The sequence below is a fragment of the Neolamprologus multifasciatus genome, chromosome 12 (assembly GCF_963576455.1).
Source record: "Neolamprologus multifasciatus chromosome 12, fNeoMul1.2, whole genome shotgun sequence".
NCBI classification, from domain to species: domain Eukaryota; kingdom Metazoa; phylum Chordata; class Actinopteri; order Cichliformes; family Cichlidae; genus Neolamprologus; species Neolamprologus multifasciatus.
In genome coordinates, this window is record NC_140450.1 from 2709427 (window position 1) to 2724423 (window position 14997).

A 14997-nucleotide genomic window follows, 5' to 3' on the forward strand; every position below is an offset into this window, starting at 1 on the left:
AGAGATGGTGAGCAAATGTTCAACAATCGGTGCCTGCGGTGATTGTCTCACTTATAGACAAAAGTCCTCACCTACAGTGCATCCATCGCACCTGTGGGTTACAGACAATTTCAGTTTTATTTTAATGGCATCACTTCACAACAAAAACGGTCTCATGGAGAGAGAGAAGGCCCCAATGATTCAACAATCCCATATCTGCAAGCACTTGGTGACAGTGGGAAGGAAGAACACCATATTAAGAGAGGCAAACAAAACTGGATGCCTCTAAGAGGATCACAAACCTTTAGATGACCAGATATCCTGTAATGATCACGGCAAGAGTGCAACACGGAAAAAGGACTAAAACTTTAAATGCGTCCACTCGCAGAAAAACGTTGAGTGGGAACACTGGAGTGTGTCTCTACGGAGCCCCGCAGGGGACATGGGAGAAAAAAATTAAGACGGACTTTTGCGAGATCTCGCAAAACAAACTCGGGATCTCGCAAAACAAACTTGGGATCTCGCAAAACAAACTCGGGATCTCGCAAAACAAACTCGGGATCTCGCAAAAGTTGAATTCCAACAATGGCGGCATCTACTTAGTTGTAATATTACTCTTTCTGGGTCACAAAATAAACTTTTAAGATATTTTGAGGCGTGAATGTAGTTGTGTAAATATCAGATACCTGCTCGGTTTACAAGACATCACATATTTGCAAAAGTGCTCCGACGTTTTCGGAGATCTGACACCCACTAGCTCGAAGCTAACGGGAGGTCGAGACCTACCACAGCCGGGAGGAACACCGCTTTCCCGGCACATCGTGCCTCGACCTCCCGGTCGGCTTCGAGCTGGCGGCCTCCGAAGAATGCAGCTAAAACTTTTGCGAGATCTCGCAAAAGTCCGTCTTAATTTTTTTTTCTCCCATGTCCCCTGCAGGGCTCCGTATGTCTCAAATATTTGGATGAGCCACAACATTTCAGGAAAGATGAGATAAAGGTTTTAAAGCCTCGTCCTGACTGTGCAGCATGGCGGAGGAATCATCGTGGTTCAGGGCTGCTTTTGAACCAATGAATGCAAAAGTTTAGCAAGTTTTACAGGCGGGTTTGGGTAATGCAACAACACAGAGACTCAAAGCAGCAAATAAACCAAAAACTGCAGTTTCAAATAAGAAAACTGAGGTTTGGAGGGATGACATGAAAAGGACAACTTCTTCTGTAATCAAGTTCAAACTGCGTATCATTAGTTCATGTTGAAGTTTCACATAAGCTCTGATGTATCCCGTCGGAGCATATCTGTGAGCTGCTACATGACTTATAATAAAACAGAAGACAACACAAACTCTACAAACACCAGATCTACTTTCCTTACAAACGCTGTCCTCTAACTGAATTTATACAGAGCCTTGAGGTTTAAGAAGATTAAGTTGGAGCTGAGCCTTCACCTGCAACAGCCAACATCTGTTAAAACAGATGGTAAAAGATGACCTCAGCATGTTTGTTATAAGAGCTCTGAGTTAATCTCTTTTTTTAAACACAAGTGTTTGTTTCACAGCTTCTCTTTCATTTTTATGGCGTCATTTTCAGAAGAAACGCCGGTGACACGGCACACTCACTGCTCTCACGGTGGATTTGTGTATCGTGTGTTTGGCTGAAGGAGAAGATTTCTGTGTGCGAGCTCTTGTCCCCTTTAGTCCCATGTGGTCAACGGGATATTCAGGGATTTTGAGATTTGCTTTGTAGAATTTATTTCTTGGGAACAAGCGTTTTAAAACAAGTGTAATTGCAGCAGCTTAAAGAAATGAGCTTGGTAAGCACACTCCAGTTTTTGTCATGTTTTATTAAGCAGCAAAAGAACAAGCTGTGTGAATATTTCCAGCTAGTATCTGATTCTTGCTGCATGGTTAAACAGTCAACAGAGCAGTCCCTGGGATGTCTAGCTGGACTGCTGGTAGGCTGTAGGACGCTCGGGTTGCCGTCTGTCTCCCAAAGCTACTAACCGAATTTCTTTCTCGCTTTTTTCTTTTTAATCTTGTAGGATTTTCTGTTGCTAATGTTTTAGTGAATGTTGCAGCAGCTCGGGAAAAAAACACAAGCAAAGTAAAAATAGACTGTGGGAAACAGATAAGGGCAGCAAGAGATGGAGCCTTTTGCCAGTCGTTCAGCTGATGGCGAGCCACAGAGCAGCACAGATACGACATCCAGCTCTCGTCACACAGAGTAACCCGCCACCCTCTCTGGCCTAAACGCTGCCGAGGACTTGTTGTTAACTCCACGGGGACCGACCCAGTTCCCTCTCGCAGCTAAAGGTCGCATGTCTTGTGGCGCTGGACTGCATGTGTGCATAGATTTCCCTTCAAACACAAACATCAAAGTTAAGGATGTGACAGTAAGAGTTCTGCAGAGAGAAGGGTTTCCTTTTTTGCACCTCAAATTTGTTGCTGTGGAATCGGTTTTAGGACGAACTGCTAACGTCTGAAATTAAACTTTGCCGGTTTGGACAGATGCTGGGCAGTTAAAAGATGTCCCCCAGGCCTCAGTGCTGGTTGTGGCTGTGGTCAGTGAAGGAGGCAGCTGGTGCTCCTATTAGGCGGTATTAGCTCAGCGCCCTCAACCGCAACAACAAATGTATCTGCCACACTCATTTGCAATGGAAAAAGCAAAGCCGATTGAGGCCTGTCGCCCAGCCTGGGATGACGGGACCAGAGGATGGAAGCCTGGCAGGCTCTGTTGTCACTCACTGTGACGGCTTTACTGCGCTCTGTTTACATTTTACAGAACAGTCGTGTGTACATTTAATGGCAGGCAAATACAGGGATAGTAAAAAAGGCCAGTTTTCTTTTTATTACCTCCAACAGCAATCAGGACTACATAAGTGAGTGAGTGTACCCTCCAGTATTACTGAAAAAGCCCCAACAATTGGCCACTCCCCTGTAAACAAACTTGGTGACTGTGGGGAGAAAGAGCTCCCTCCCGGTCAGCAGCAGGCATCAGCTGTCCCTCAGTGACCTGCTGGAGCGACACTACCATAAGTTGTTTGTCCAAGCGTCTTTTTAGGACCTTTCCGGTCGTTAAGTGATGACGTGACGAATCCTACTTCCGGGCCTAAGGTAGTCTGCGTTTAATATGGCTTTTGTGTTGTTAACATGTTTAATTTTTGTATTTTCTTCTATTTAATCTCAAAAAGCTCCTAAAACAGTCAGTGATCACTGTTGACCTCCCTCGGCTTTTATTACTGCTAATCATTTATTTAAGCTCAGTTTTTAAAACCTTAGGATGTAACTACAGCCCAGCCCATGCAGCAGTATATGAATGACTAACCTCGTATTGTGGATGGATTATATCAGTTGTTCTCCTGGCTGAAGTTTGGTCCTTTTACAGCATCCTGCCATGCGATTACATTTGTTCCTGACCACCGAGAACACTCACGTTAACTTTTATCGAGTGGGAAAAAAGTTAGCTTGTTTATATTATGCTAACATAGCTGTGTCGCTAGCGGTCACATAGCACATCGTTATATACCAGCTAGCCAAACTTCAGTAACCCTACAAACGTCACTGCTGTTTAGTTTTCTGTCTTCATTTATGTTGGAAGTGATAACAGAGCTGTACGTTTTAATTTGTTTCCAAAACCCCGCAGTCAGGACATGCTATATTGTATTTAGATAGAAGCTAGCGAGCTAACTTCCTGCTAACTTCTAACTCCGTTAAATGTCATAAATTCCGCTTTCATGGATACCTGGATGTTAAACTCAATTGTTACACCTGGTAGAGCAGAACGCTGATCATTTTATTAAAGATGGAAGACTTTAGACAGTTTTTCAACTCTCAGTAATGCCATAGTGATTGTTTGATATATGGACCTGCAGCGGAGTTTAGGCCCAGACACGGCTAGTGACGTCAGACCGGATAGTCAGATTTTAAGTTTAAGCGACCTCTAGTGGCTCTGTGTGGAAATGCAGTAATATGTACACTTGCGTTGTTATCTTTAAACATTGTGGATTTGCTTTTTATTCTTTTTAAGATTGTGTCTCTATTTTAAACCAACTCCTGATCTATAGCATACTACTGTGAAGTATTAATTGTGCGTTATCAATGTAAAATTCTCTTTAATTGTCTCTTTGGTTTATTTTTGGCAGATGCTAGCAGACTCACATCTGCTTGCGGCTAAATGTGTCATGCCGATATAATTTAAACCTGGGTAGTTCTGTCTGTGATATTCCCACTTCCCACAGGTAAGGCATAGCAAGCTTTATCTGCCTTGACAATAATGGGAACCATGATTTACTAAATGAACACGATGTTATATTAAATGCAACATGGAACTAGTGATTGAGCCTATAACGTAATTTGGAAAGTATTTACTGAGCTCATGGAGGAAGTGAGAATCAGGCCCGTTTTCTCATAGATTACTATACAACCAGACATCTTTGCAACAATAGGAATCGCCCCTGCTGGACATTTGAAGTACTGCAAGTTTAAGGCACTTTCTTGTTTGCTTCACTTTCTCCCTGTAAACAGCTCAGCAGGCTCATCTGTGCTACTCTCAGACAGAACCTGCCGCTGTCATTGGTTTGTTCTCATCATTTCTGTAACTGAAGACTGAAACACCCCCAAAATTTTATTTGGGTACTTGGACTTAAAGTTTCTTTTGTTTGCAGCAGCATGTAAAGCCCTATACAAATACAGGCCATTTACCATGAACACATAGGACCCCCGGTTACCCACATCATCCTTCTCTGCAGAGACATTTTTAATTCCAGCCTCATAAGGAAGGCTGTGTTTGATTTGCCTCAAGGAATCCCTGCTTATACTATTTTCAGGGATGTAAACATAACAGTTCCTGTCTAACGAGAAAACTCCACGGGGTGCGTTTAATAAAACTGATGCAGGGTTTTCAGCTCATTTTGGGGGTGATGACGATGATTACAGCTGTTATTATTAGCTGTGTGTGTGCGTGTGTGTGTGTGTGTGTGTGTGTGAGGTGAATCCCTGTTAAACTGCAGCATTCCTCAGACATCAGTCTTCTATCAGCTGCTTTGTTGTTCGGCAGATGCACTGAATACCTGGAGCTGCATGTCAACAGTGGAGCTTGAAATGTTGAGATTGCAGATGGAAAAACTGTAAAAATGTGACTCATTCGATTTTTACCTTGATTTTATATGATCCGTTTATTCAAAACAAACTTTCATCTGTTTCCTCATAGCCCTACTTGTACTTTAATACTCTACTTTTGAGTAGAGTATTGACCTCTTCTTACATGACTGTCCATGCAGTATTTAGCAGAAACTGAAGTTTGTGAATACTGAGTCATTGTTTATGTCGTCTAATGTTTTTACTGCTCTCACGTCCACATTATTCAGAGACCTGTCTGTGTTGTTTATCTGCTTCTTCTTCTGCATTTTTGAGCCTCATTTTATTCCTCACCTCCAGCCAAACTTGTGCAGGACTGTTGATAAGGTGGAAGAACAAGAATGCACAGCAGTCGCGGGGGGAGAAGCACCCCAGGGCGTCAGATGCTGACATTCTTGAACTCAGCGGTGCGGCGCAGCTCTTTAATGTCAACTTACATGATGTCTTTTTCTCTCTCTCTCTGGTTTCAGTCATTTCAAGGCAGTCAAGGAAGAGCCTATCTGTTTAATTCAGTGTAAGTATGAATCTCACACCTTCCTTGTTTCTCATATAAGCAGTCTGACCTATAGCTTGGCTTTAAAACACAGTTCAGTTATCTGAATTCATCTTTCACTCCACTTAGTTGAAACACCATGTTAGCTGATGAAAGTGGCAAATGTTGAAAGCACTTTCTTCTTAACTGCACAGGACAAAATTTAGAAGTGAAAGAGGAACGATCACCTCCACTAACCCCGCTCACTTCTGCAGAATTTGTCTGAGTTTTGATAAGTTCTACTCAGCACATGCTTTATGCACGCACATAATCACTGTTCAGGAAAAGCATACTTAAAGCAACCCATCCTTTAATTAATAGTTCCCACCCCCATGTCCTCATAGATGCACACATTCCAGTGACGAAGGTTCATAGGAGGAAATGTTGTGCCGGGATGCTTCTTTGTACACCTGCATCTTATCACTGCTGCAGCCAGAGCTGTTAGCATGAGATGCACATAAATTTTCATGCTCTCGGAGCATGGATCTGTCATGCATGCAGACTGCACCACAGTTGGCTTACAAACACCTCCTTTAGGTGGCCTCTGTGGGTTCATAAAATTATATTGCATGCCAGAAACTTTAACTACAAACACTCAAAGGAACTGCAGATTTCTGGCACCATAGTGACTCAGAAGTCTGGTTCCAGTTTGCAGCAGCCAAGCCCAGCAAGCGCTGATTTATTAGGTGTTTTGCAGGTCAAACGATGTCAAAATAATTGTAGTTTTCAGTTGTTTAGATCACACACACGACCGGTTCAGCTTTTGCACTATTTCTAATCAGGTTTTAATGAGTCCAGTCATTAATTTATCATTTGACCTGGAAACAAACAAATCATTTCTTACCGGTAAACACAGCACGGACTTCCATTCTTTCAGAGTTTCAGTCCGTGCTGCAGAAAAAGCTGGTTAGCATTCATCTCTTTGAACCTGAGAGCAAGTTTTACCGGTCTATTTCTCGGTTGGTTGGTTTTTGGGACTCTGCTCTCAGTCTTAATGAACCGCGCAGAAGCCGCCCCCCCTCTCTGCCCCCCAGAGCCCCGAGACATTTTGAGACCGTGTCGCTTTTCAACAGCTTCGTGCCACCCGACTCTGAATTACATTGTTTCACCTGTCACGATGAATCGAATGAGAGAAGCAGTCTACGGGCGCGAGCGTCTGAATAAATGATTCCGAACAACGTGAAAGCAACCGAACCCCTGAGACAAAGCTTATGGTGCGCCGCAGGTAAAAAGACATTTAGGCTGAAAAACAGAAACATTTGTGGCGGAGGGAAAAAACGAAAGGTTTGCAGACATCTACCGGTTGCTTGGTTACATATAATAATTTGAAAAGGAGTCTGTTTCTCGTGACGTGGTCGTTTAATTAAAACGCCACTCAAACTTCTCTGCAGCACGGCGTTTTTAAAGGGACAGTTCACCACAAAAAGCAGTCCAGTCAGTCTGCCTGGATTGTTTTGCTGTGAGTGATCAGACGTGTCTGCCTTTCTCCTCATGAGGCTGAGCATCAGGCGCTTTCGTGCAGAATTTTCTTTCTTGCGTCTACATCTGCCAATAAATCCAAGCGTGCAGCTCGCCGACAGTATAGGTCAGCCGAGGTAGACGTGAATGTTTACATATTCTCACACCGTCACAGGTTGCTGCACCTCTGCACGGCAATACCAGCTCGTCAGCAAATTAAGTAAGACGCCGAGGTTCGTGGTGTTTTCAAGGAAAGGCTGACGTCTGTAGAGGATTTAACAACACAACAAAGATTTTGAGGGCAAACTAAGAGCAAAGTGTCAGCGTCGAGACATTCTTAACACGTTTATCTTTGCTTTGCTTTCACTCCTGAAACTTTCTGCAAGAAAATAAGATTCAGTCTATATAAAATGGTTTAGGTTGATTTAGGGGCGATCGTGGCTCAAGAGTTGGGAGTTCGTCTTGTAATCGGAAGATTGCCGGTTCGAGCCCGGCTCGGACAGTCTCGGTCGTTGTGTCCTTGGGCAAGACACTTCACCCGTTGCCTACTGGTGGTGGTCAGAGGGCCCGGTGGCGCCCCAGGGCAGCTGTGGCTACGATGTAGCTGCCATCACCAGTGTATGAATGACTGGATGTAGTGTAAAGCGCTTTGGGGTCCTTAGGGACGAGTAAAGCGCTATACAAATACAGGCCATTTACCATATTTAATCACAGGGCCTCTACTTATGCTCTGCTTTAATTTCCTTGACCCCTGTGACCTTTCCTGATCTCCTGCCTTCCTTACAGGGTGAATGTCGGCTGCGGGCCAGCAGAGGAGCGGGTTCTCCTCACAGGTTTACATGCTGTGGCTGATATCTACTGTGAAAACTGTAAAACCACCCTTGGCTGGAAATATGTAAGTAATTTGCTATTTAAACTTTCCCCGTCTGTCTTGATGGATCACTTAAGGCTGCTGCTTTGTCGTTTTGCATCTGCGTGGTTTTTCTAGTTTCTGAGAGAACACATTATGCTGTTACAGGTCAGAAGAACAAGGTTGCTCTCATTAAAGCATTAAAGAAAGTGTGACAGTTCTTTTCTTTTTTTAAATACTCAGGTTTTTGTTTGGGCTCAGAGATTGAACACTCTGTGGTATCCAAGTGTGCAAGATAATTACAGTGCCGAAAGGTTGGCTGCAGACAGCCAGGCTCGTACCTCTGAGAGTCTACAGTGATTAAATGTCAGGCCGTTTTGAAGAGGCTTGTCCTGGTAATTGCGTGAAAAGCGTATAGAAGGGTGTAAAATAACTGAACACGGTATAAAGACAGGGACTCACTTAAAGCTGCTGCTTCAGTGACAAAAACAATTAGAGATTCTCCGAAAAGCCCCGCAAGCAAAGCAGAGCAGGGCTGGTTTACAAGGCAAACCAGGCTGAGCAAATATTCACAGACTCGCACGAGTCTCCCGGAGCTCAGCAGGGCCGGGACATATGCCGGAAATCATACAGCACTTAACGAGATGCACTGCCGGTCTGGAGGTTTAGACCTTTGAACGAAGCGATTTGGACACCGGAGGAAACGTTTCTGTTCTCATATTTCTCTCTGCGTCTCTCAAAACGCTGCTGTTCTCTGACGGTGATGTGATAGATGGTGATAGTGCTACATCAATGTGTTCATCTTGGATGCTTGAATGCTGCCGTCTCCACGCTTCCCATGTTCTCCATATAAAAAAAGGGCTGGGACAAAATCGCCAGTCTTTGTCTTTTTGTGTTTTTATGACTATTTAAAAAAAAAAAAAACAACAGTAGATGTAAGCGTGCCAGATTTTAGCAAAGCTGCTAATTTACATCAGCAGTCCCTGCAGAGCACGTTAGTCTATATCAGCGCTCCCCAACCCCCGGGCCTCGGACCGGTACCGGTCCGTGAGTCGTTTGGTATCGGGCCCAGTGTTGCCAACTTAGCGACTTTGTCGCTATATTTAGCGAGTTTTCAGACCCCCTTAGCGACTCTTTTTCTAAAAAGCGACTAGCGACAAATCTGGCGACTTTTTCTGGTGTTATTGGAGACTTATTTATGACGACTTTTTGACGTGAAAGCGCGTATCGCTCTTACTCTCAACAAGCAGCGGTGCTGCCGTGGGCGCCTCACCCGTGCCAAAGCGCTCACGGGTGGAGGATAGCCCTCCCCCAGCTGCTATCAGGGCAGGAGACGTTCACACCTGTGCGTCCAAACGGCAAATGAATCGCGCATGAGCGAAGCCGCTGCTCCGCACTGACTGTAATGCAGTCAGTTCTTCTTTTACTCTTATTCTGTTTTGTGGATCACAAGGTTTAAAACTACTTATAAAAACACACACACACAGTAACTCCACCAGAGTGCCTGTTTCGGGTCACTTTTGCCGGTCCAGGCCCGGATAAAGGAGCAGGGTTGGAATTGTGACATTAAAAAACAATAATTGCTAAAAAGAAATTTAATTTGTAGTTCTAAATAAACTCTAAATGCATTTAGGACGTTTTTTACTCACTTTATGTCTCTTCCACGATGTTATTTCTCTCTCCAACAACGTAGGTTACAATTACATTAGCATGACAAATTATGCAAATTAGGTGATGACGTCATTTGGCGACTTCTAGCGACTTTTAGGACAACCAATAGCGATTTTCCTTTCTGAGGAGTTGGCAACACTGATCGGGCTGCGAGAGTTGAGGCTCAGGTGTGAAATGTATAGATTTCAGTGTTTTTATCGGTTTTCAGCGTTATTTTGTTATCGTTTTTATCGTTAACTCTGTTTTCCTGGGTCTTTTCACGTGTGTTATTATTAAATCTTCTTTTTTTTCGGTACCGGTAGTAGTTTTATTTTGTTGTATTTATCCGCAACACCTTAAAGGCCGGTCCGTGAAAATATTATCGGGCATAAACCGGTCCGTGGCGCAAAAAAGGTTGGAGACCGCTGCTCTATATGATGGACTGTGATGGTTACAAAGATGCACAGATATAGGAGAAAAGTAAAGTGAGCACAGATGAGCCTCTGAGATATGAAGAGCAGCTGTTTATTGCTCTGATTCCACTTTTATTCCCACTGTCACTCGTTGTGTTTGATAATGTGTTTTTCTTTCTCATGACTGATTTCCTGATTCCTCTGTTAACAGGAGCACGCGTTTGAAAGCAGTCAAAAGTACAAAGAGGGAAAGTTCATCATCGAGCTGGCTCACATGATCAAGGACAACGGGTGGGAGTGACGCTCCGCCTCTCCATTTGTTTTTCTTCTTTTTGTTGTTGTTTTTCTGACCTGGGAATGCTCTTTATCGAACTACAGGGGGAGGGCGCTCGTCCGGCCCTCCCCCCACCTCCCTCCACCAGCCCCCACACTTTCCTAACAGTTAAAAAAATCAACCACCTCCACCTTCCCGCCTCCTCCACGTGCACACGCACCCACCTGCTCATTGTGAAAGTGAACAAACGGCGACCGACGAGTGGAGCGACTCGTTGAAAAATGACGTCACGCGAGTCCCGCCGTTACTTCCCCAGAGCTTTTGGGATCGACCCCGCCCACTCTCGACCCGCCGCCGCCCCACCGAAACACGCTTACAAGTGATTGTGGTGACGTGTCGACCACTATGCGAACGAAGAGAGAGACTTCACCGAGAGGACGTTTCTTTCTTTTCTCGATGGATGACTTTGATTATTTTAATGTTATTTGCTTTAGTTTTAACGTCGGGGTTGGTAAAGATTTGGTTTGGCAGCCGATGGATGTTACTGGTTAGCATTATATTTTATTTCCCTGTCAAGTCTGTTTTTATTCGTTTTGTCGGCTTGGTGTAATCTGCCTCTAGCTGAGCATGCTTTTCTTTGCTAATGTCCAAATGAGTAATCAGGGATGGGTGAGGAGCAGAGGGGGAAAGGGAGTTTATCGTAGTTGCAAATATGTAGCAGCATCTTGCTTTCTTTTCTTTTTTCTTTTTTAAAGAGGCAAAGAATGAGTTTGCAGTAATGTGGAATTTTATACCTGATATTTTTCTGTTTTTACCCTTTTTTTTGACTTTCTTTTTCCCTCTTTCTGGTACTTTTCAGCACCCAAAAGCATTGAAAGCAGCACCTAGTATTCGTTTGACATAAATGGGTATATATATACGTATACATAGATCTATAGATACATATTTGTAGTGTTTGGCTAATTGCGATTGTGGCTGGTCCCAGTTTGCAGCAGTACCACGAGTGAAAGACGAAAAAGGAGCAGAAATGGTTATTAGATTGGGGATCCTTCCATCAGTGCCCACACATCATAAAACACGATGACAGAGTGTATTATCCCATTGTCTGGTAATGAAACAATAAGAGACACACTTACATATGAATATAAATACACATACTATGATTACATATCCATAAATACTATGAAAATGTTCGTAGTACGTCGATATTGGAACATGGTTTCTATATATATATATATTTGCTGTCATGCACATATGTATATATGCATATTACTGTGTGTATATATGCATTTTGTGTGTGTGTGTGGTCATGCATTATACAGTGGCATACTTGAACGACTTCGTTTGCACTTTGCAGAGGCGTTTGGTCCATCGCGGTTTGGAGGCAAAATGTTTGTTCGCTCTCGTTTCCCAATGGCCTTCTCACAGATGAACGACAGATTGTTGGAGATGGAAGCTGGAGCAGGAGGGCTTCGTCGACTCTGGTATGCTTAGCAGCTGCCTGTTAGATACTTTTTTGTTTAAATTCCGGGTTTCCTCTCACTTCTTCCACAACACAAAGTAGTTTCCAATTTTTTGCTGCTATCCTGGAAATCCCGCCGCTTCGCCCCGTTCTTCTAGATCTTTTGCACTTTACGTCCTTCTCTCTCTCTCGGAGCGTATGAATCGTCTCTTTGTGGACAGCATCTGTGATTTGCCTCCAAGCCGTATGAATCTCGTGCCTCTTCAAAACACGAACGGCCTCCCTCTACTTGTTTTCTTTTTATTTGTCCTTCTGTTGTGCAGTGCATAACTCTGAAAACTTTCATGTGAACCGATGTGTCTTCCCCTTCCCTTCGCCCCCTTCCCGGTTCAAAGAAGTAGCCCTCGAAACAACATTTTTCACCAAAATCCTCAGAGCTCTATGGATTACAGAGACTTGGTATATATACACACATATATTTTCTACGTTAAGATTTAAAGGTGCAAAAACAGATGGATAGTCAGTATATTATTTCTCAGAGTAAAGCAAAGAGGAGGAAGAGGTTGCCCGGGACTTGTTGGACTTTTTAATCGGAGGGATTAAAAAGATGGCAGCAGGTGATGGCGTGGGCAGGTGAAAAAAAAAAATCAGCAGTGATTGATTACTTTGCCGGCAAGGTCAGTCAGATCACACGACCTTTTAACCTAAAACTATGACAATGCAAACCCTTGATAGTTAGCAGTGATACCTACTTGAAATATAAATACATAAACAGCTAAGATATTGGCCCGTGTTACAGTTTTTGTACATAAAGTAACATATTTAAGGTTTTATACGTATTTCTACTGGGTTAGTTCTTTTACTTCCCCTACTTGAAGCACTTTTGTTCACCGTACCTCTGGCTGTGTGGTGTCTGGCTGTGTGGCGTGTGCGCATACATGCACGTGTGTTAATCCACATGCATGCCTGCACACCAAAGCGAATGTTTACCTTCTCTTCCTCAGTTTTCCCCTCTTTCCTTTTTTGAGTTTTCCTGGTGTGTTTTTTTTCTTCCCTTTCACAGCTGTTTGGTTTCGCTGTCTCTCCCGCTGATCTGCGAGGTTGACAGCCAGGTTAGTTTGTTTGGAAGTGATTTATCCCCCGTTTGGTTTGTTTGCTTTTTTTTTCTGTTAGCTTGTTTCTTTAGCTTGTGTGGTAAGAGCCCGTTAGAGGGCCGGTGTTTAGGTCTCTGCTGAGCCATGTAGACGTTGAGGGCGAGCTGGAATCTCCCACCATGTCGCAGGGAGAGCCTTTACCAAGACCCTTTGGCCACCGCAGTCAGTGTCTCCTGTGCTGAGGGCTTTCAGGTGTAGAAATGCACCCTGTGGCAGCTATGTCGGAGGTCGTTAGTTTGCGGCAACACTGGCTGTGAATATCTGATTGTATTTTTTGAACGTATTCATTCTCGTGGTGTTTTTCTTTTTTTGTGTAAAAGTGAACTGTTACTCCCCTTATCTATTTGATCGAATGGCTTGTTTTGATGATAATAGCCTGTTTTAGCCACATCTCAGTTCTGGTGCTGCATCCTTTCGATGTTTTGCAGGACACGCAGGGCCTGGCAAACGCAGGCAAGAATTTGCAGGCCTGTCCAACAACCTAATGCATAGTGTTGAACGCAGCTGCAAGAGTTAACCCCGTAGCATCGTTTGGCCGTGTGCTCAGAGGTGCAACAAACTTCTTTGCAGATGTCATATCAAACTTTTAATGGCCTGTTTTTGAGTCCAAATTCTAAAGTATTGAAATATAATGTGAAAGATTTGAGGTCCTTCAACCAGAACTAGCTTGTCTTTCCATTTCCTGGTAACAAGCTGGAAAACTACAGACTGGATGGCCATTGGATAAAACGGTCATTGCATTAAAGCCATGCCTTCTTCCACATGTCGTGAGATTTGGTCAGTTTAAAGCTACAAACATTAGATGTTCACAGGAACGCCTGAATGCTCGAAGGTTGCAGCTCCTCAACTATGATGAGCTTTTATTAAAACAGCAAAGTCTGATTGCATTAACATAACAATGCCACAGCCCCTGCCTTTAGGTTGGTTTACCTCTGTGAACTTTCCACACACTCAGTCTCACAAGACCAGCACCGGTAGCAAAATTTGGAAAGAAATCTACCTTACAGGACTGTTTGTGTCTACCTGAATCATTACTGAATGCACACACACAGTTGTACGACTTCCCTCTGCTACGTGCACACAGCCAGTTTCTCTTGAGGACCTCCACATGGCAGCAGCAGCAGTTTGTGGGAGCGACCCGACTGCAGAGCCTCTGTACTCTTCCCTTCGATAAGTCGGTCAAAATTGAACCAACAAAAAGCAGCTGCCAGTGTCACCGCCAGTGCGTACCAAATAAAGAGCCAGGCTCTATCGAATGCATCAGTGTCATGTGTCAGCGGGCAGGAACGAAGCCAGGGGCCACGGTCGATGGGCTCCTGGAGATTCGACTGCGATACCAAAATCAAAGAGTAGAAAACCTGTCACCTATGACATTGTCTTTCTGTAGAATGTTTTGATTCTCTGAAATACAGCGTCAAAGCAGCCTGGATGAAAAATGTAGATATTTGCTGCTGAAAACTGTTTACTTTTTATTGTTGTTCTGTTGTTATCGTGGCACTGGCTACCTACTTTTTGCGCTCTGTTACTGTCTAAACAGGATGTTGATCAAAGGCTAGATGGGTATACGGGGAAAAGACTGTACGAGTTCTTTTCTTAGGACTGTTAAACTACAGCTTGAGGTCTAAAAGCATGTTGTATTTATAATGTCGTGCCTGTTTTTTGTTTGTTTTTTTCTTCCTAAATTTAAAAGCAAATATTCTGCTTTTTATTTGACTACATTGCTTTGCATTCTGTCTTATTAAAGCCATGTCACATGTCTGTTTTCACTCTAATGTAAACTATCAGATATCACAATAAAATTTTCAATGGCATTAAGTCTCAGTTTGTCAGGTGTCATTATTTTTACATTTTTAAATTTCATGCCATTTTCCGTAGCACATTAACTTTTTCTGAATGTGTGCAAGTAAGACAGCTTTTTGTATATTCAATTTTTTAAACATGAAAAATCTAAAGATTATGCAACTTTTATTATTTATATTTTGAAATGTAAGCAACCAAGTGCTACTAATGAAATCACTTGATTAATTAATCATTACTCGGACTGACCACCTCCATAAACGCTAACTGAGGGTTTTTGTTTTTTATATCACAAGACA

At 43.3% G+C, this 14997-nt stretch overlaps 1 protein-coding gene across 1 annotated transcript in view; it reads left to right on the forward strand.

The window, feature by feature from the left end:
• LOC146506163 (protein yippee-like 1) overlaps positions 1-14716 on the forward strand; it is a 31147-nt gene extending 16431 nt beyond the window's left edge. Inside the window, exons 3-5 of the mRNA XM_085180068.1 lie at positions 5579-5622; positions 7885-7993; positions 10223-14716. Coding sequence (XP_085036194.1) covers positions 5579-5622; positions 7885-7993; positions 10223-10312 — 243 coding nt within the window. The 3' untranslated portion in view covers positions 10313-14716. The remainder of the gene's footprint in view (positions 1-5578; positions 5623-7884; positions 7994-10222) is intronic.
• Positions 14717-14997: the final 281 nt, after the last annotated feature.